This window comes from Heptranchias perlo, chromosome 4 (assembly GCF_035084215.1).
Source record: "Heptranchias perlo isolate sHepPer1 chromosome 4, sHepPer1.hap1, whole genome shotgun sequence".
Classification (NCBI taxonomy): Eukaryota; Metazoa; Chordata; class Chondrichthyes; order Hexanchiformes; family Hexanchidae; genus Heptranchias; species Heptranchias perlo.
The window spans coordinates 35,594,170-35,616,962 of record NC_090328.1 but is presented as its reverse complement, the minus strand read 5'-3'; the positions used below and the strand labels follow the sequence as shown (position 1 = coordinate 35,616,962).

Sequence of the window (22,793 nt, the reverse complement as noted above, 5' to 3'; positions counted from 1 at the left end):
CTCCCTCAGAATTTTGTATGTTTCAATGAGATCACCTCTTATTCTTCTAAACTCCAGAGAGTATAGGCCCATTCTACGCAACCTCGCCTCTGAGGACAATCCTCTCATCCCAGGAATCAATCTAGTGAACCTTCATTGCACCGCCTCTAAGGCAAGTATATTCTACCTTAGATAAGGAGACCAAAACTGTACACAGTACTCCAGGTGAGGTCTCACCAAAGCCCTGTAAAATTGTAGTATGACTTCCTTACTCTTATACTCCAACCCCCTTGCAATAAAGGCCAACATGCCATTTGCCTTCCTTATTGCTTGGGTACCTGCAATGTAAACTATTGGCCCCGATATTAGCGGGGAGGCGGGATGGCAGAGAGGGGGCGATTGGGCTCGTGGGTAACCCGTCCAATAAAATTTGTCCGTTTCCCACACAATCGCTGGTCAATTGGTGCCACTTAACATGGCTTCCGGCTTTGCCGTCCGAAAGCTGCGCAGCGGGCGGACTGCGCACCCGCATCACAGGCTGTCAGCTGGAGGAGCTCTATTTAAAGGGGTAGTCCTCCAATTGCTGCTCCTGGAGCAAACACCCACAATGGAGCAGCAGAGGGGAAAGGCTGCTCCTAGATTTAGCGATGCCTCACTCCAGGTGCTACTGGATGGGGTGAGGAGGAGGAGGGATGTCTTCTACCTGATGGACGGGAGGAAGTGGCCTGTCTCTGCCACCATAAAGGCCTATCTCGAGGTGGCAGAGGAGGTCACCAGCAGCAGCAACATATCCCACACCTGGATCCAGTGCAGGAAGCACTTCAATGACCTTACTAGGTCAGCCAAAGTGAGTACACGTACTGATTCTCCTACATTCCGTCTTCCACATCACCGCCCCCACCCCCCAAATCATTCTGCACTGCCAACACTACTCTATCACATCACTCCTCACACCCACTTAAGGCTTATCCTCAACTTACCTGCACTTCCTCAGCACTTCCTCACCTCCCCATTAATCACCCCACCATTACCACTCAACCCAATCCTCATTCAATGTCACGGCTCTGTCTCATACTGACCCTCTGATGCATCTCTTTCATGGTCAGTCACACCCAAACTAATGCATTCATCGGTTGGCCACGTCACCATCCCTCACTCACACCTCTCTACTTTCTCCCCTTATAGGAGAAGAGAGCCCAGAACGCATGGGAGAGGGCGAAGACCGGAGGGGGGCCGCAACAGATCGTCGTCCTCACAGATGCGGAGCAGGAGGTGAGCCGCACCTTCGAGCACCTGTCCACCGGGGACGCCGAGACTGGCACCCGACAAATGTCTGGTGACATAACTTTAACATTCAGCACACACAATATGAATTGACGTTAACATGCCATGCCATCTTCAGCACCTCAGTATGCTCATCACAACATGACACATCTGTGATCATGCTTAATATTGCCTTCTGTTCTCTTACAGGGCCTTCAGCAACCGCTGTGACAGCAGAGGCCGATTCCTCAGAGGACCTGCCAGCCTCTGAGGGGGCACCGTCACATCTGAGCGAGCCATCCACCAGCGCAAATACTGACACCTCGGTGGGTCCTAGTCCGCAGTTAGTTGGGGTCGCACATGGTGAGTTACCACACAGATGTGAGCACGAGCAGATTCTGGTGGCAGGGGCAGCTGCATAGAGTCTGCATTGGTGGGAGCACTCTTCTCCAGGCTCTGCTCAGCTGGACACAGATGCTGAACCCTGGGGGCCATCCTTTAAAAGAAGAATAATCGAGGGGCAGCAGCACATTTGCGAGGTGCTGGAACAGGTGCCACGCGCACTCTCCACAATAGTGCAGAGGATGGAGGAGTCCAACTCCTGCATGCGTCAAATGTGGCACAGGTACGGGAGGGAATCTCTGAGATACTGTCACAGGGAGGTGAGGGTATCTCTGAGATAGTGTCACAGGGACGTGACAGTATCTCTGACATACTGTCGTGGGTAAGTGCAGGAATGTCTGCAATGGAGGGAAGGCTAGCCTCCATTGAGCTTCAAGCACAGCTCACAAATGAGTCCATTCAGGCCCTGATAACGGCAGTTGGGACTCAGGATGAACAACACTCTGCCACCTTAAACAGGCAGACAGATACACTGGCACTGGCCTTACAAGGCTTCACACATATCCTCCAAACTGTTGTCCAACAGAGTGGTAGGAGTGATGTGGGCCTGGCCCAGGGGACGGATGATGGCGAAAGGGGACAATGAAGTCGGGACACCAATCAAAGCGCTCCCACGTCTCACCTGTTTCCTCTCTCTCAACCAGTATCTGCAATGCTGCCTCCTCTCCAGCTGGCCGAGTCTGCCCCTGCACCGGTGCAGGTGGAGCAGTCTTTGGAGGAGCCCTCACGGGCACCAAAGCCCAGAGGGCGATGGCCCAAAGCATCTAATTGGTCAGGGCATGAACAAGAGCAACCTGCCACTACCTCTGCTGCAGCCACAGGGGATGCACCACGTAGAAGTAGTCGGAAGCGAAAGGCGAAGGATTTGTCAGCACGCAGGGGATGTACAAGGATGTTTGATGGTTGGTCATGTTTTTTATTTATATTTGCTTTTTGTTAAACTCACATTAAATATTATTATTGTCACCACTACTGCCAAGCTTTGGCAATTCTTGACTGGCTTCTGTAATTAGGGCCCTCTCGTGAGGTTCACCATGAACGCCGACACTTGATGGCAGCCATTGGGTCACTCTACAGTGGATGTATGTGTAGTTGCAGGACTGTTTTGTGCAGGGAGGGGAGGGCTGCTGGTGTGGCCGCTGCTCTATCCAGGTGGTGTGAGGACTGGACTCTTCACACTGTCTAATGTTAGGAGAACCGTTCACATATCAGTGACTCCCTGGCCTCACGAGCAGCCAGGTGAGCCACTGCTCTGCCCGTGGGTTCCTCCTGCTCCTCCTCCTCCTTCCCCTCCTCAATGTGGATGGCAGTTGTGGATGGGGCCTCCTCAAGCAGCACCCCCTCTATTGTGCCATGTTGTGCAGGGCACAACACACGACTATAATGCGTCCCACTCTGTCTGGTGCGTATTGAAGCGCTCCCCCAGAACAATCAAGGCACCTGAAGCGCATCTTGAGCAGCCCTATAGCATGCGCAATTGTAGACCTGGTAGCGATGTGGCTGTCATTATATCGACGCTGTTGCTCGGTGATGGGGTTCCTCAGGGGTATCATGAGCCACATGTGCAGAGGGTATCCCTTGTCCCCAAGGAGCCAGCCCTTACAGGTGTTCAGTGTGTGGAAGAGGGGCGGGATGTTGGATTCCCGGAGGATGAAGGAATCGTGGCAGCTGCCAGGGAATCTGGCGCACACATGAATGAATCTTTTGCGGCGGTCACAAACGAGCTGAGTGTTGATGGAGTGATACCCCTTCCTGTTGATGAACAGTCCTGGCTCGTGTGGAGGTGCTCGTATTGCTATATGGATGCAATTGATTACACCCTGCACCCTTGGGAAGCCAGACACAGTGTGGAATCCCACTGCCCTCTCCGTCTGGCTGAGGTCATCCATGGGGAAGTTGACACAGTGCAAGGCCCTGCGAAACAAGCAGTCGGTGACCTGCCTTATGCACTCGTCTGCAGACGACTGAGAGACCCTGGCGATGACTCCGTGGCACCCTGGAATGATCCGGTGGTGAAGAAGTTGAGGGCAGTGGTGACTTTGACAGCAACGGGTAAGGAGATGCTGCTCTGCCCAGCCGGGAGCAGCTTGGCATGAAGGAGGCTGCAGATGTCTGCGACTACCTGGCGACTCAATTTGAGCCTCTGTATGCATTGCTCCTCAGAGAGGTCCAGGAAGCTGAGCCTCGATCTGTGGACCCTGTTGCGAGGGTAGTGTCTCCTGCGACATCGCTCTCTCTGTTGTTCCCTCTGTGCTCTTGTGCAGGTGCCTGTGGCACAGCACTGTGTTGTGGAGCTCCACGTGGTGGAGGTGGACGCCATGCCTGGCGAGGCTGGTGATGTTGCTCATCCTCAGATGTAGTGGTGAATGCAGCCTGACTGTGTGAGTTCTAGGGGGCCCGCAAAGTAGTTAAACATGTTTGAACAGCAGAGTTTTGGGTGTAAAGTAAGAATTTTGAGTGAAAACACAAAGGTCTTGCAGCCAAAACTTTGTCTGAAGTGACAGAGTGCCCTGTTGCAATTAATGACACTTTCTCCCCACCTGTCAAAAAAGCATTTGCATCTCCCACTGGCTGAAACACGTCTGTTGCAACAGGGAGTGTTTCCCACGGCACAGGAAACACGCTGAGGATGCTTCTAAATTGCACCCCTACCAAAATGTCGAGTCAATCAAGTACTTCAAGTACCTCAACTAGCTGACAAACTATGCAAAGTATCATCCAGCCGGCTTTAATTGCCCGTGGGACTTCCACATTTGCGAGGCGTGCGCACCCGGACGCGTCGCTAGGGATCCCGGAAGTCAGCGGGTTGGAGCTGAACTGTATTCACTCGAGTTTAGAAGAATGAGAGGGGATCTCATTGAAACATATAAAATTCTGACAGGGCTAGATGGACTGGATGCAGGGAGAACGTTTCCCCTGGCTGGGGGTCTAGAACGAGGAGTCACAGTCTCTGGATGTGGGGTAGGACATTTAGGATTGAGATGAGGAGAAATTTCTTCACTCAGAGAGTGGTGAACCTGTGGAATTCTCTACCACAGAAGGCTGTGGAGGCCAAGTCACTAAATATATTTAAGAAGGAGCTAGATAGATTTCTAGACACAAAAGGCATCAAGGGGTATGGGGAGAGAGCGGGAATATGGTATTGAGATAGAGGATCAGCCACGATCATATTGAATGATGGAGCAGGCTCGAAGGGCCGAATGGCCTACTCCTGCTCCTATTTTCTATGTTTCTATGAATCTGCTCAGGATTTCAGCGATTTTCGGAGCCCCCAACACCCTTCACCTAAAAATTGAGCCCATTGTGTTTCTTGTGTGAGAACACCCAAATCTCTCTGGACACCAAATTTAATAGTTTCTCAATATTTAAAAAAATTATGTTTTTCAATTCTTCCTACCAAAGTGAATAACCTCACATTTCCCCACATTATACTCCATCTGCCACCTTCTTACCCACTCACTTAATCCGTCTATATCCCTTTGCAGACTCTTTGTGTCCTCCTCACAGCTTACTTTTCCACCAAGCTTTGTATCATCAGCAAACTTGGATACATTACACTTGGTCCCTTCATCTTTGTCATTAATATAGATTGTGAATAGCTGAGGCCCAAGCACTGATCCTTGCGGTACCCCACTAGTTACAGCCTGCCAACCTGAAAATGGCCTGTTTATCCCTACTCTCTGTTTTCTGTGCGTTAACCAATCCTCTATCCATACTAATAAATTATCCCCAACTCCACGAGCCCTTATCTTGTGTAACAACCTTTTATGTGGCCCCTTATCGAATGCCTTTTGAAAATCCAAATATCCGACATCCACTGGTTCCCCTTTATCTACCCTGCTAGTTACATCCTCAAAAAACTCTAATAAATTTGTCAAACACAATTTCCTTTTCATAAAACCATGTTGACTCTGCCTAATCATTTTATGATTTTCTAAGTGCCCTGTTACCACTTCCTTAATAATGGATTCCAGCATTTTCCCGATGACTGATGTCAGGTTAACTGATCTGTAGTTCCCTGTTTTCTCTCTCCCTCCCTTCTTCAATAGTGGGGTTACATTTGCTACCTTTCAATCCGCTGAGACCGTTCTAGAATCGAAGGAATTTTGGAAGATCACAACCAATGCATCCACTATCTCTGCAGCCACCTCTTTTAGAACCCTAGGATGTAGGCCGTCGGGTCCAGGGGATTTATTGACTTTTAGTCCCATTAGTTTCTCCAGTACTTTCTCTCTACTGATATTAATTACTTTAGTTCCTCACTCTCATTAGACCCTTGGTTCCCCACTATTTCTGGTATGTTTTTTGTATCTTCCACTGTGAAGACAGATATAAAATATTTGTTTAACATCTCTGCCATTTCCCTATTCCCCATTATAATTTCTCTTGTCTCAGCCGCTAAGGGACCAATGTTTACTTTTGCTGATCTCTTCCTATTTACATACTTGTAGAAGCTCTTACAATCCATTTATATATTTCTTGCTAGTTTATTCTGATATTCTATTTTCTCCCTTTTTATTAATTTTTTGGTCAAAATGAAGTGATTTTTACTTAGTTTCTCCAAATTTACCAGGTTTTTAGATCTAATTTCTTCCCCTGGTTTTTGATACTAAAAATGAAGGCTGGGAATTCCCTTGGAGCTGCTCCCGCTCTTTCACCGTAACTTCACCGGGCGTGTGGTGCAATCCCTATTTATATTTGTAAACGGGGTTTCCGCCGCACTTCTGGTGAAGTTACAGTAGCGGAATGGGAGCAGCTCTGAGGAAATCTCCGGCAAAAAACTGAACAGCACTTGAAAAGACCTGGGTTATTAAATCAATAATAAAAACTGAATTTAAAACGTCCTCAAGAATGAAGCACATATTTCTGCTATTTCCCCCATCTTCTTCTCACATGGCCCTTTCTCAATCTTTTTATATTTCAGTTTTCTTTTTTAAAAATTGTTTTCCCTCTATTGTGGGGAAAATGCTGGAGTCTATAATTAAGGATAGGGTGACTGAACACCTCGAGAATTTTCAGTTAATCAGAGAGAGCCAGCACGGATTTGTGAAAGGTAGGTCGTGCCTGACAAACCTGATTGAGTTTTTTGAAGAGGTGACTAAAGTAGTGGACAGGGGAATGTCAATGGATGTTATTTATATGGACTTCCAGAAGGCATTTGATAAGGTCCCTCATAAGAGACTGTTGGCTAAGATAGAAGCCCATGGAATCGAGGGAAAAGTACGGACTTGGTTAGGAAGTTGGCTGAGCGAAAGGCGACAGAGAGTAGGGACAATGGGTAGGTACTCACATTGGCAGGATGTGACTAGTGGAGTCCCGCAGGGATCTGTCTTGGGGCCTCAATTATTCACAATATTTATTAACAACTTAGATGAAGGCATAGAAAGTCTCATATCTAAGTTTGCCGATGACACAAAGATTGGTGGCATTGTAAGCAGTGTAGATGAAAACATAAAATTACAAAGCGATATTGATAGATTAGGTGAATGGGCAAAACTGTGGCAAATGGAATTCAGTGTAGACAAATGTGAGGTCATCCACTTTGGATCAAAAAAGGATAGAACAGGGTACTTTCTAAATGGTAAAAAGTTAAAAACAGTGGATGTCCAAAGGGACTTAGGGGTTCAGGTACATAGATCATTGAAGTGTCATGAACAGGTGCAGAAAATAATCAATAAGGCTAATGGAATGCTGGCCTTTATATCGAGAGGACTAGAGTACAAGGGGGCAGAAGTTATGCTGCAGCTATACAAAACCCTGGTTAGACTGCACCTGGAGTACTGTGAGCAGTTCAGGGCATCGCACCTTCGGAAGGACATATTGGCCTTGGAGGGAGTGCAGCGTAGGTTTACTAAAATGATACCCGGACTTCAAGGGTTAAGTTACGAGGAGAGATTACACAAATTCTCTAGCGTTTAGAAGGTTAAGGGGTGATCTGATCGAAGTTTATAAGATATTAAGGGGAACTGATAGAGTGGATAGAGAGAAACTATTTCCGCTGGTTGGGGATTCTAGGAGTAGGGGGCACAGTCCAAAAATTAGGGCCAGACCTTTCAGGAGTGAGATTAGAAAACATTTCTACACACAAAGGGTGGTAGAAGTTTGGAACTCTCTTCCGCAAACAGCAATTGATACTAGCTCAATTGCTAAATTTAAATGTGAGATAGACAGCTTTTTGGCAACCAAAGGTATTAAGGGATATGGGCCAAAGGCAGGTATATGGAGTTAGATCACAGATCAGCCATGATCTTATCAAATGGCGGAGCAGGCACGAGGGGCTGAATGGCCTACTCCTGTTCCTATGTTCCCTCTACTTTACTGCAGTTCTCTTTTTATACAGCTTTTGATTTAGCGGCAAGTTTGACTTGGTTCAATGGATTGAATATTTGAGGAGTGAGATGCAGAAGATAAGGTGATACACAAGGCAACCTGGAGAGTGGAGCACTCAAGACAGTAGCTAATGATTCACTTATCAGCTTTCTTTTACAACAAACACCTGGGGCATGATTGTAACCCTGAAGAATGGTGGGTTGGGGGCGGTGGAGGCAGTAAAAATTTTTGAAGTTTGGAGCGGGAATGAATCCCGGCTTCAACCCGCTGAAAAATGCATTTCACCCAGACGCATCTGGGAGCACGCGAGCTTCGGAAACCCGGAAGTCCCGTCGGCAATTAAAATCGGTGGGTTGACATTTAAAGGGGGAATTAGCATCGTTGAAATACTTAAATCAATTAAATTTGTGGGGATTGAGGCAGACAAACGATTTTAACTCTGCCTGAGCGTTTCTCCCGTGGCCTTTGAAACACGCCATGGAAACGGAGGCGAGTTGCAGCCAGCAGCCTGGACATTTAAACCAGTAATTGACAAATGGGGATAAAAAGTGAGTTTTTGCAACAGGGCAAGCAATTCTCTCAAACAAACCTTTGGCCGGGAGTTCTTAATGTTTAGACTCAGATTTCTTTGCTCACACTCAGAATTCTTCTGTTCAGATATATTTGCCTGCATTTTGGACCCCCTCAAACTGACACCATCAGTATGGGGGGGGAGCACATCACCATCTGCGTCAGGAACGGCTTGCAGTTATGGGAGTTGCAGCACCACAAGACAGAGGTGTGCCACAGGGACCTGCAGAAGAGCAGAGGGGGGAATAACGCAGGGCCCGATGTCGCATGAGGCACTACCCATGTGAGAGGGTCTACAGATAGAGACTGAGCTTCCTGGACCTCTCTGAGGAACAGTCCCTATGAAGGCTCAGATTGAGCCGCCAGGTGGTTGCAGACATCTGCAGGCTCCTTTATGCAGTGCTGCTCCCAGATTGGCCTGGTAGCCATGCATTGCCTGTCTCAGTTAAAGTCACCACAGCCCTCAAGTTCTTCACCTCCAGATCCTTCCAGGGCACCACCGGTGTCATCGCCAGGATCTTTCCGTCGTCTGCACACAAGCGTATACGACAGGTCACAGATGGCTTGTTTGTCAGGGCATCCCACTACATCAACTTTCACATCGACGACATCAGCCAGACTGAGAGGGCACATGGAGAGTGTGCATGACACCTTTTCCAGTCCCTCGCAAAGTTGCTCCTGTACCTGTATCATTCCCCTTCTAAAGGATGGCCGCCAGGGTTCAACATCTGTGCCAAGCTGAGCAGAGCTTTGAGAGGAGTGCGCCCACCGACACAGACTCTCCACAGCTGGCCCTTGCCAGCTTGTGTGTATTGACTCACCAGTTGACAACCCAACTACCTCTCATAGGACCCTCCGAGGTGTGAGTATCTGGGCTGGTGGATGGCTCACTAAGATGTGACAGTGCGCCCCCAGAGGCATGGAGCTCCTCTGAGGAATTGGCCTCGACAATCTTCAGTCTGTGACAGCCCTGGAAGAGAACATACAGCAATATTAAGAATCATCGCAGAAGTAATGTTGCGATGAGCATACTGAGGTGTGCAACAGGTCAATCACTGATACCATCAATCCATGTTGTCTGTGAGGGATTTTAAAATTCTGTCACCAGATGTTTGCAGGGTGCCGGTCTCGGCATCCCCTACTGCCAGGCCCTCCTCCATCTGCCTTATCTCCAAGGCCTCCTCCTCCTTCGCCTCTGTGAGGGTCACTATTTGTGGAGGCCTCCCACCAGTCCTCGCCCTCTCCCCTGCATTCTGCGCTCTCTTCTACAAGGGGAGAAAGTACAGACGTGTGAGTGAGTGAGGGTGAAGTGGTCACCTGGTGGATGCATTGCTTTGGGTCAGGTTGACAATGAAGCAGATGCTTCAGAGGGTGAGTATCGACAGATTGATCACATTCCATCAGGATTGGGGTGAGTGGGAGAGGCGGGTGCACAAATGGGGGGGGTGAAGAGGTGCACAGAAAGTGAAGGCAACTTGACACTGTGCCTTAAGTGGGTGTGAGGAGTGATGTGATGGAGTAGGCTCCGCAGGGCAGTGTGAGGGGGGAGGGGGGTAATATTCACCGCAAAATGCAGGTCAATCAGTAACTGTACTCACTTTTCCTGACCTAATCAGGTCATTAAATCTCTTTTTGCATTGCAGCCATGACCAGGACACCGTGCTCCTGCTGCTGACACGGTCTGCCACCTCCAACCACACCTTCTTTCTAACAGAACCAGGTTTCTTACTCCTGCCTGGTGGATAAAGCACCTCCCTCCTGCGTCTCACTGTGCCCAGCAATATCTCCAGGGCAGAGTCGAAGAACCTAGGTGCTGGCTTGGCTTTGGAACGTTGCATAGTCATTGTAGCCTCCTTTCTCCTTCAAAATTCATTGTTTGAGTGGCCCTTTAAATAGTGGGCTTTAAACGAGTCATGTGGGTGTGCAGTGCACCCGCTGCGCAGCTTGAGGACGCAAAACACGGAAGTTGAGTTAAGTGGCTTCAATTGAGTCGCAATCGCTCGGGAAACTGCAAGATTTTCTTCTCCGGGTTTCCCACCTGATTATTGATCCCGCCGCCATGTTAAAATCATGCCCCAGAATTCTAGATTTATTCCCCACCCCATCAGATCCATTTATACTTTGTTTAGGAGCAGGGAAGGTGGCCAAGACACATTTACAAAAATTCCAAACAACATAAGGTAAACAAATCCTTCTCTAGATAATCTTGGGATCAATTTGTTTTAGGTCACATTTCTTTACCCTAGAGTTCCTGATTTATGCAAATGTTTTGTGCTAAATGATATGTTAAATGTGGAGTAACAACCCATATGTCAGAACAATTTTAATTCCACTCCATTGTATCCGCATTTACCTGGCATTTGCTTCAAGATAAACTTAACTTAAAAGTCATGATTGTATTTGGATTGAGTGGGGAAAAGATTTTTGAAGATGTCACCTTCATTTTTAAGTATAATTTGCAAAACACTGATTAATGAATTACAGTGCTCTAAACTGCAATTATGAATATACAGCCATCTGTTAAGACCCTTAAGTATAGTTCTGTGCATTTCGCATTGACAAAAATCAAATGACTCAGTATTTAATGCATGGTTCTCACTGTGATGTGGATGATTCGCAGAATAAACTACCATTTCTAGCAAATTTAAATGATGATGATTATACTGCAGCTATAAAGGATGTTTGTCAATATAGAAATGAGAATCACTGTAAACATTTCCCTTGCCAGAGACAGAGACTATCTTTGAGATAGTTTATGACTTCTATGTCAATAATTCACCCACTTCACCACACAATAACAATTTAGGAACACTGCTGAACCCAGAGTCAAAACCCAAAGTTATTGGAATCGGTTCAACTTTTATTAATTGGAATTTTTGCCAAATTCAGATCCATTGGATTTGGATGCATCAGTTCCATTAGCCATACTGCTAGTTTTGAACCATAAACCCCCTTACTAATACAAAACGTCACATTTTAAATGCGCTTAAAGCACTTGAAGCCAGATCCTATAAATAGCTTTTGTCACTGTGGGAGGGTGGTCTCAGTATTGTCAAAGTTTACTGCTGTTGAACTCCAGGACCCTGAGCCCAGTTCTCCCAAAATCCTGATGATCATCCTCTCGGTCATACCAAAACTCAGGACCTCCCTGCCAATGCTGCTATACCCCATGACCCGCCCTCTTCCAAGCAGCCAAGCAAAACAGTGGGAAAGGCAGAAAATCGTGATCCCTGTTGCTTTCAGGATTTTTTTGCCACGGGTGACTGGAATATGCCATGCAACCTATACCCCATCATTTGCGCCATAACTAGACGTGTTAGTATGTTCAGGCATCCAGGGTTGATTCGGAGGTTTGAAGGGCCTCCTTGCCTAGTGAAGTCACTGACAGGATGATCGACTGCATTGATGAAGGTGGGACTTTTTAAAATTAAAAAAACTTGAAAATTTCACAGCCCTGAAAGGTATGGGCCTAGCCCCCTCCCCCGAGACTCGCTCTCCGACAGAGGAGAGAATCCTACTGGGAGGCTGCCAGAAAATGCAGATTTGTTTGACCCTACTAAAATGGGCCAAGATCTGGTGCAAAGCCTGCCCTACCTAGTTTATGCTGAGATTTCACCTGAATGGAAATACCTGGCTCAGATACTCAGATACATACCTCCAACCTGGCACCTTGCTGTTCTGAGCTTTAAAAAAGGTGAGTTAAACTTAAATAGAGAATAATGAGCAGTCACAGAATTTGATCCCAAGTACCACACAATAAAAATGGGACTTGACTTAGTCAATACTCATAAATCAGTGACCCTGATAATATATTTGATCTGATTATTCTCCCACATTTGGGCCTGAGAGGCCTACAGCAGTGGTAGTGGCTTTCTGGGTTTGGACCATCTCCAAGGTCCTCCTGCCACTGGTTTTCCCGCCCGGCAGCCGGCCAACCTGTCAATCTGACCGGCTGCTGGGTGGGAAATGGAAGAAAAAAAATTATAACGAGGTCCTGCAGTTAAATTCGGCAGGGCCTCATTGTCCCCTGCCTTGCCGGTTTTCCCCGTGCTAATGCATTTCCCCGCCTCCCCGTAAATATCGGGCATGTTGAGTCTGGGATTGAAACTGTCTACTTGTGTTCTATTTACTAACATACTGAGGAACTGGCTGCCAAGCTTTGAGAAGACCTTCCACTTGATGAGTCCTCCACGGGGTAAGACTCTGGATCAGCTGGAACTGGATGATTGCCCCACGACACTCTCAGACTGGCTTCTAGAGGATAATTAGAAAGTTTCCAAAGCTTACATCCCAGAGATGAGGGGAGAAGGACTGCTGGCTTTGCACCAATATGGTCAACACATTGACTAGAGAGCTAACCTACTTTGCTAACTGTACTATCCCAAACTGAAAAACAGTATGCAATATGGTCATGCCGTTGTGCATCTTGAAGTGTTGGATTGTACAGTGGGATATGTATTTTGCACCACTTCACAAATCAGATGAATGGCCTTCTTGTGTGAGATGGGGGTATTGTAGGGTCAGTACCTGTCAACTGTGGCTGATATATCCCCCGGGCTTCTGTGATAGATGCTCTGGCTTGTAAGGTGTAATCTAAAAATGGCTCTATGGATGATCCAGCCACAGCTGTCAGGTCTTCCCGTTATTCAGCAGTACATTCACTAATGTGAGCCCAGATCCTGTGTCTTGTGGGGCTGCTGTATGTTCATTATCTTGATACTATTTTCATCAGATGCACTCTCCCTCTCTGAAATGCTGATGGGCTCTTGGAGCAATTCAGTGAAGTGGAAATGATGATTTGATCTGTGGAAACATAAGTGACAATGCTTAATATAGGATTTTGGACTAATTAATTTACTGCAGGCACAGCAAATCATTATGGAAACAGGACATTATATCTGAGGAGTCATAAAAGTTTATCAAATATTGTTGGCGTGTATATTGTTGAATACTTCATGGACATAGGTATGATGAAATGATATTTATTTATTTCTAACTAAAGCACTCAGTGGTCATTACATATATCACTTACCATTTGCAGATAGTGATATTGAGATGTGGTTGTCTTCGCTTTGGAGCAATTTATTTCTAGGCAATGCCCTGGACAGTAAAGTTGTGCTTAACTCAACATGTTGTAGTTTAGGTTTTCCAAATATTTTACAGGTCGTCAATCCATGTTCCACAGTCCTCTGGAGCTACGGTCAGTTTTGCTTATTCATCAACTCTCTTGACCACGATGCTGTCATGTTTGGCAATGTCCCACTGTGGTCAGTTGCATCTTTTCTGTGCCAGCTTCTTTACTTGTACCATGCCTCCAAATATATAAACAAATTCCATTTGATTGAAACCCGGGGGTAAATTTTCTGCCGGGTAGAATTGCTCTCGATGGTGGGATCTGCACAAGCTGGAACCGGAAAACTGTATGGCTAGCAATCCCGTCACTCTCTGCTGAAAATGTACTCCATGCAGATTTCAGTTGGGGCTGAATGTATGTGCCAATCACTCGCTCTCCTTTTAAGTAGGAGCCTTACTAAGAATGCACGCAGCATGTAACGAAGGTCTTCGGCAAGCCCATTTCACTCTCCAATGTTTGGGCAGAAGCCCTGCCTAGCAGCTTTTCTGTCCATTATACCTATACGTTAAAGGAAAGCTGCAAGTAGTCCCAATTTAAAGGGATGGAAGGAAAATATTCAAAAGTTTTTCGTGTTTAATCTATTTTTCCCATGTTTTCTGGATCATGGAGGGAATAGCAACAGAATCATAGTTATTAATATCACAGAGAAACTGACAGTACAGAAACTCTTTCCAAGAGTTCTGTGGAACAGGAAGATCCACATAATACATCAGTGCAGGACTGAGGCAGTGCAGCATTGTACGAGATACCATTTCTCAGATGAGACATTAAAATGAGACCTCATTGGCATGATTTTATATCAGAGCTGGGAACCCAGAGCATGCATAGATATTCGTGTGGAGAATCCGGAAGTCAGGTTAGTGCGTTGCAATCAATGATTTCAACTCAATTAAAGGTAAGTATTTGTGCTTCCGGGTTTCCCACGTGGCAGGCAGCCAGAATGACAGGTTAGTTGCCTGTCGGGAGGGAAAGGAGCCATGAATCGGAGAGGGGGGAGGGGTGTCTACCACAGTAGGAGGGGGGGGGGGGGTGTCCACCATGGAGGCTGGGAGGGGGGGGTGGTGGTCGACCATTGTGTTGGGGGGGAAAAGAGTGTCAACCATGAGGGGGGAGTGTCTACCATTGCGGGGTGGGGGGCAGCCAATCACAGGGTCATGTTGCATGTTGGGCTTGGATGAAGCACTCCTGCTCCTCCGGGCTCACAAGCAGTGCAATAAAAGCACTCACCTCATGGATCCGGCCCTTCCCACCTGCTTTCGTCTGACATGAATCGGAAGCGTTAAGAAACCAGAACGGGTAAGGTTAAATTCGTTTTACATTTCTAATGCACAAAAAATTAAGTACCTCAACTATTTCAATGAGGTACATTGCCCCTTTAAGTATCGGCCCACCGGCTTTAAGTGCGGGCGGGACTTCTGGGTTTCTGTTGCGCGTACATCCTAACGCGCCTGGGTTAAACCCGGAAGTGGGCGCGTTGGAGCCGGGATGCAGTCCCGTTCCAAAAACAAACTATTTTTACTGCCCACCAGCCCCCAACCCCCCCACCCATTCTTGGGGGTTAAAATTATCCCCCATGTGTCCATTCAGGTGAGTGCAGTAGATCCCACAGCATAATTTGAAAAAGATCAAACGACTTCTCCCAGTGCTCTGGCCTCCATCTATTAGTTGAAACATAAGAACTTAAGAAACAGGAGCAGGAGTAGGCCATACAGCCCCTCAAGCCTGCTCCGCCATTCAATAAGATCATGGCTGATCTTCTACCTCAACTCCACTTTCCCGCCCTATCTCCATATCCCTTGATTCCCCTAGAGTCCAAAAATCTATTTATCTCAGCCTTGAAAAATTCAACGACTCAGCATCCACAGCCCTCTGGCGTTGGGAACGCCAAAGATTCACAACCCTCTGAGTGAAGAAATTCCTCCTCATCTTGGTCCTAAATGGCTGACCTCTTATCTTGAGACTATGACCCCTAGTTCAAGTCTCTCCAGCCAGGGGAAACAACCTCTCAGCATCTACCCTGTCAAGCCCTCTAAGAATTTTATAGGTTTCAATGAGATCACCTCTCATTCTTCTAAACTCCAGAGAATATAGGCCCATTCTACTCAATCTCTTCTCATAGGACAACCCTATCATCCTAGGAATCAATCTAGTGAACCTTCATTGCACCCTCTCTAAAGTAAGTATATCCTTCCTTAGGTAAAGAGACCGAAGCTGTACACTGTACTCCAGGTGTGGTCTCACCAGAGCCCGATATAATTGCAGCAAGACCTCCTTACTCTTATACTCCAACCCCCTTGCAATAAAGGCTAACAAACAATTTGCTTCCTAATTGCTTACTGTACCTGAATGTTAACTTTCTGTGATTTGTGTACAAGGACATCCAAATCCCTCTGAATATCAACATTTCTTAGTGTCTCACCTTTTAAAAAATATTCTGCTTTTCTATTCTTCCTACCAAAGTGGATAATTTCACATTTTCCCACATTATAATCCGTCGGCCACCTTCTCACCCACTCACTTACCCGTCTATATCCCTTTGCGGCCAAACCACCAATGACACAATAACTGGTTGTTCATCTCATGTGCTGTTTGTGGGCTGCCATGTTTGCCTACATTACAACAGTGACTACATTTCAAAAGTACTTTATTGGCTGTGAAGCACTTTGGAATAGCCTGAGCGTGTGAAAGGCGCCATATAAATGCAAGTTCTTCTTTCTTTTATAGTCAAGGATGTCCAGGCTCTAAGGGAGTCGAGGACCTGTAATCTCTGAATCCTCCTCCTGTTCAGATCTGTTCTCTTGTATTAGGTTCCATCGTATTGTACAAGCAGAGATACAGGCCTAGAAAGTGGATTGCGCCTGAAGAGGCCAACGGCAAGACCATGGGAAATTTGTATATTAGTGACAAGCTGCGGGCACCAGTCATGGTCTTATAGGCAGCTTGCTGGTCACGGAAGATGGCATGATCAGCTGGCTGGGACAACAGACAAGGCAGCAGTTAAGTCTGGGTGAGGATAAAGGCAATTCGGAGGAGGGGGGGGGGAAATAACGAGCCGTCAGCGGCCCACAGTTTTAAAATGTTGTACTTACCTTTTTGGTGGCAGCCTCCTGCAGTCTCTTTCAGGACCGTTGGTTTGGCTGCTGTGTGCTCGAGAAAACTGATTGCATGATGCACGGCCTATGCTGCGGTCAGTTGCAGTCTAACCTAGTAAAAGGGCCTGAAAAAGGTGTTAGGCCTCTGATTTGCATAGGCAATGAGCCTAATGCCTGTTTCAAGATGGCTCCAGAGAGTCCCAGCCAATGTGGCATGCGATGCACTTCAGGCGAGCATGCCGAACACCATATTACCCTTCCACGCCCGATTATCCACTGTGAAACGGGCACTGCTCAATCGAATTTCTAGACCATAGTTTTGACATGTTATAAAATGAAAGAGCAGGTATCCAGTGACACACATAATGGGCTGAAGCCACAGCCGTGTCATTAAATGACCATAAATCATACAGCTCGTTTGTGTTGTAATGTTTTCATGCATGAAGCAGTTTGGAGATATGGGCATGCTAAGGCTTTCAATTGTAATTTACAATTGTAATGTGTACCCTTTAGGTTTACATGGTTAGTAATGATCGCGACTTGGGGACAATTTTAAACCTATCTGCCAGGCATAAACCGGTAGGTGGGCAGTTAAAATTGCCCAGGTTACTTACCCGCCAGAAAGCCACCAGGAACTCACCATTCCGAATTTTAACCTGTTCTACTGAGCAGGTGGTAAGGATATCCACCCAAAGTCGGCATGGTCCTTCTTTACATATGGATGTCGGGACCAGAAAGAGCCCAAACAGATACATTTTTATTTTAAAAAACTTCCCTTGGAGATTCAAGCGCTGCTCCGGATCCCTGAAGGAAAGCTTCAGCCTCCCCTGCTGCAGACCCACCCCCTCCCTTCCCCAACGCGAGATGGCCCCCGAAGCCAATCCGCCACCTACCTGATGTCAGCGGGCGGCCTACGGGCCACGTGATTTTCCACGTTTCCTGCCGATTTTCACCTGGGAAGTTTGCCAGTGGAATTTAAATGAGGCCCAGGAGTTAAAATAGCCCGCGCCTCATTTCTGGAGCAGCAGGTGAGTTTTCACCTCACCTTTTTATGTTACCCACCCACTGGAGTTAAAAGCGAGGCCTTAGCATGGGCCAGCGGTAAAGGTGCAACAGGTTGCCTGGCAACACTTTGTGGCATGTATATGTGCACCGTCTACCTGGTAAATGATACCATTGTGTAGTTTTATCTTGGCTGCTTCCTTAGGTTGTGCCAATTCCTTCCATGTCTGTTCCCAGGTCTTGTGGGTAGTGCATGCAGTGTTGAACTTAGCCACGACCCCCTGCCAGGCTCATTGTCCAGCTCTCCTCTGGGGAGGATGCCTTGGAGTGGTAAACAGAGCAACCCTCCTCACATCCACCTCATGCAGCAGCATTTCCACGTCACCAGCTATCAAACAGGGAACTTGAGTGCTACGCAGCACTGCTCTGACATTAGCCCGTAGGCTCAGTTTCGTGCCTCCGCATTTATTCTGCCATCTACTGGGTTTTGCCAGGCAATTCTTTTTTTGCCCCAAACAGCCTTTGGAAAAACTAAAACATGCCTTGAAAAAAATTAGACTTTTATAAAGGCTAACACAATTTTTACTCCCATATTTTTAAGTGGCTGCATCCCTTGTCCGAATGTTCTTTTACAAAAGTTACTCAGAAGCTTAACCAGTGACAAAACAGTAAGGTACGGGCATTCATATCAGCTGGAAATGGTCAGAAGATTGGGTTTGTGAGGAGCTGTCAGTATTTGAAAGTAACCACAAAATCACATGCTATAACCATACTGGACAAATTGTGAGTCACAATATATAGCATCTGGAGTGCAAGTATATGAGGGAAAGACTATCTTAAAAGGCACGTCGTGAAATGTAGACAGCATCCCTGAAAATCCATGGGGGTTTTGCTGGTGTCCGGCCTGGTGGAACCTACCGGAAGACAGTAGGGACTTGGTTGTGCCAGCTTTTTACTGTTCCCGGGCTTTTCCAGCATACCTTGTAAGGCAGATGTCATCAGGCAGGGTAATTGGGAATAACTGATGTAGGGAGTCTCCGCTCCTTGGTCCAGTGGTGCTTGCACCCACCTGACCCATACAAATTAGGTGCCTGCCCGCTGACTCGTCCATCTCTGGCAGGTTCAGTACTGGAGGGCACCAGTGGTCACAATCTCAGTATAACTGCCAGGATCACATCCAGCAGATTTTTGGGGCCAGCACATCTATTCTTCACTTTCAATATGAAGGCATTTAGGAATTACACTTTATCTGTTTTAATAAATGGCTATTAGAAAACAATATCTGACATTTTCATCCAGAGGTAAAATAAAAAACTACTGGAAATACACAGATCGATCAGTGACTGAGATAGAATCATTGGTTAACATTTTGAGTGGGACCCTTCATTAGAATTGGTGGTGTAGGAGAGAGAGCATCTTTACAGGACTAAAACAAAGAGGAGAGGAAAGAACGATAAGGTAGAGTCAAGAGTACAGATATGATAACTACTTTTGCAAAGAGGCGACAATACATGTAAATAGATTTTTAAAATTCAAGAGTTTTTATTTGATCAACTGGATATCTGTCATGAATGGAAACACAGCACCATGCTTGTTACTGAACCAAGCCACTGAGAAATGCACGTAAGTAAAGTTTCCATTTGCCTGTTATGGAACACATACCTTCTTCTCATAAGCCCAGAGAACTTAGGTGCAGTTTGGGAAGACTTAAAGACCCTGCCATGTGTGCATAGGGGTACTGCTGAAGTTTAATAGGCTTGAACCATGCAGCTTACCAGCTCACAGCACTGATCAGCTTCCCGCTGCTTTCCTATCTAAGGCCACCCTACCCATTAGGGCAGGGTTGTCTAAATACAGTCCCTGGGGCTCAAGCAAGGCCTTGAAACCTGGCCCATGAAGTTCATCAACACAGTTTTATTTGTGTTTATATTTCTTATTTTTTTAGTATATTCTGTTTGAAGTTTGTGGGCCTGGAGGCTTGGAAAGTGCTGTTCTTAATGCTGTTGCCTCATGGATACATAAATCCCAAATTGGAATACGTCATCTGTTATTATCGCAACTTGATAGATATGCAAATTAATGGAAACTGGGATTTAATCTTTATATGTGGAATGTGAGGTGACATGATATGGTGTACATTCATGGCCCACAAAGGCAAAAAGCTTGGACACTTCTCCATTAGGGCACTGGCTAGCGGGTTTACCTGAAGTGAAGTGGGAAGGACCCCAGCTCCCAGTGGCAGGTTTTCTTCCTCAGGTCCATCAATGAGATGGATTGGCAGGCCAATCACTAACGGTATGTTGCCTGGCTCAGGTATCAGGTTATCAAGTTTGCCACAGATAATCAACGGTTCCAAACTCTTATCGTCAGGTGTGTCATCTTGGAGCCAACTCCACCCCCAGAGAGAGCCTTCTAACTCTTCTGCCAAAGGAGGGTAATCACTTGTTGTTCATTACGCAACTGGCAAGTGTAGGTTTGAGTCCTTGGTGGTGGACAACAGGTGCCAGGAACTCATCCTGAGCAATAAAGCGAGCAGCGCAACTCATCGTAAAATGCAAAGTCAATGTGTATAGGATTGTACTGTACAATGATCATCTCAGTTAGGCAGGAGAATAAAGCATTAATAAAAAGTGAGTTAAACATGGCTCCAAAATGAAAGAGAAAAAAGGGGATTGTGAATGGGAGATTCCAAGAAGACCAAGAAAGTAACTAAGATCTGAAGAGTTTGAAGTCAATGTTCAGACCAGACGGTCTTATTATGTCCAAGAGGAAGACGAGATACTTTTCCTGAAGGTTGTATTGAGTTTGGTTGGTACGACGTAGAAGACCAAAGATAGAAAAGCTACAGTAAGAATGGTAAGGGGAAGTGGGAGGAGTTTTCATGATAACAGGGAAATCATGGACAGAAATTTGCAGAGGCCACTCAATCTGCTTTCCTCCCCCCAGTACAGAGAGAACCACATCATGAGCAGAAAATACAGTGAACAAGATTGGAGGAAATACCTGTAAATCACTGTTATAGGACTCAGGCAACAGTGAGCGAAGAAACAAACAGATAAATGTGTCATTTGTAGCAGCTAACTGTCTTTCTCTTTCTGATGTCTGCTAACCTGCTCTGCTCTTCCAGCAATTTCTATTGATATTTTCATCCCATTAGCATAGTGAAGTAAATGAAATGAATAGGAGAGGATAGCTTTACCTCCCAAAGAAACTCGTCTAAACTTTTCCTGCACTCCAGTGTTTTCGGCTGGTGGACTCCCATGTCCTGCTGCCGCTGTGGCAATGGCGAATGCTGAAGCAGGAGACACAGAGCATCGTGCATTGTCCATCTCCCTGCAGCCAGGTCCCGTCACACCAGATTGAACTGCATTATTTAAAATCACACAAAGGAAATTCTTAATTCTACCAGTTTGTAGGTGCAGTTAATGCAAATTGTAAGACACTAAATGGTACAGCATTCTAATACTTTGCCTTTGACCCTAATGACATTATTGAGCCATTGCTGGGATTTGGATTCATTTGGCAGTTGTGGAATATAGTAAAATGGTTCTAAATGTAACTTAGGAAAAGGAATGTGAAGAATATTAAAAGGTTATGCCAACACACTCCTTCATGTTGTTTTGTAATAAGACATTGATGTATATATCTATATTTTTTCAGTATTCATTGCAGAAACAAAGTTTATGGCAGAATTTTTATACACACCACATTATAGTGTTGCATGTGTAATATACAATTTACAGGCCCTGAATTTCCTCAATGACAGTTACACTGTTGTTGCACCAGAAAGTTACACCGTTCACCGGCAGAGGAAGTTACACACAAGTTTCCTGGGGTAAGTTAGTTTAAATATTTTTGGTAAAGCTCTGATGTAACTTGAGTACAGAAACTGTGGGAGTAATTTTGGCGTTGGACAATGGCCATTTTTGAAAATCGGGAGAGATGTATAACGGGCAACTGATCCGATATCATCTGTTTTACACCATCGCCCAAAGTCAAAATAACCTCCTGTGTAGGTTAATGACATCCCCCCACCCCCTGCCTCCCCAGGAAACTTCAGTGCAACAATGGTCTAACTCTTTAAAAGCACTCTACAAAAGTCTAGCAGCAGCAGAACACTATCCAGCAGCAAGGTAAGCAGCCAATAAGTGGTTTTGCTGGCAATTTTCACCAAATCACATGATGGCATCTCTCACCAACAGCATCAGTCCAGATTGGTACCATCATACCCACTTAGGTGCCCTCTGGGCACCACTCAGATACAAGAAGCGCAATCGGCTTTTCTGATGAAGATCTCTAAGCTCTCCTCAAAGACGTACAAGACAGAAGCCTCACACTCCTGGGTCTTCCTTTCACCAAGCTGGACACCAACATTAGTTGTGCTGTCTGCAGGGAGCTGGCACTGGCACTGACTCCCAACTCCCTTACACCCTGGATTGATCAACAATGCAGAAAGAAGTGCAAACACTTCACGAGGGCAGGCAAGGGTAGAATGTCACCAAACACTCCCATTTCTCCCTCCCACCCTGGGCACCACCACACTCTTCACCCTCTTAAAGCAACACTCGCACTACTAATCCTTCACACTACACTGAGGGTAGGAGAACCCACAACTCCCCTAACACACACCAAGTGCTTTGCACAATCCCAAACGCCTTCCTCCACTCTAACTTCCTCACACAACCTCATCTGTCGCTTCACCCCTCTCACTACACTCTTCAACTCAAGCCTTATCCTCACACACACAAGCTTCCACACCTTAGCTTGCAATAAAAGAAATGTTTGCTTTGAAATACACTGGGCACTTCTGTCCTGATTTGTTATTTATGAACATTACATTAAATCAGGAAATAGATCATTGGTTGGGACTTCTTCACACAGGTGAGAATTCCTGGCAAGGTCCTCCTGGGCCAAAGAGATCTGCTATGGCGTCATGGTGTGTAGAAGAAGGAACAGCTGAGGTACTGTCACTTCAGTCGATTAAGACTCCCTGCAGAATCTGTCTTCTGATGCAGCGGCTA

The 22,793-nt window shown here is 46.2% G+C and overlaps 1 protein-coding gene across 1 annotated transcript in view; it reads right to left on the bottom strand.

Annotated features, from left to right (window-relative positions):
• Positions 1-22,793, bottom strand: part of rasgrf2b (Ras protein-specific guanine nucleotide-releasing factor 2b) — a 210,223-nt gene that overhangs the window by 39,933 nt on the left and 147,497 nt on the right. Inside the window, exon 16 of the mRNA XM_067982782.1 lies at positions 20,972-21,136. Within this exon, the coding sequence (XP_067838883.1) occupies positions 20,972-21,136 (165 nt within the window). The remainder of the gene's footprint in view (positions 1-20,971; positions 21,137-22,793) is intronic.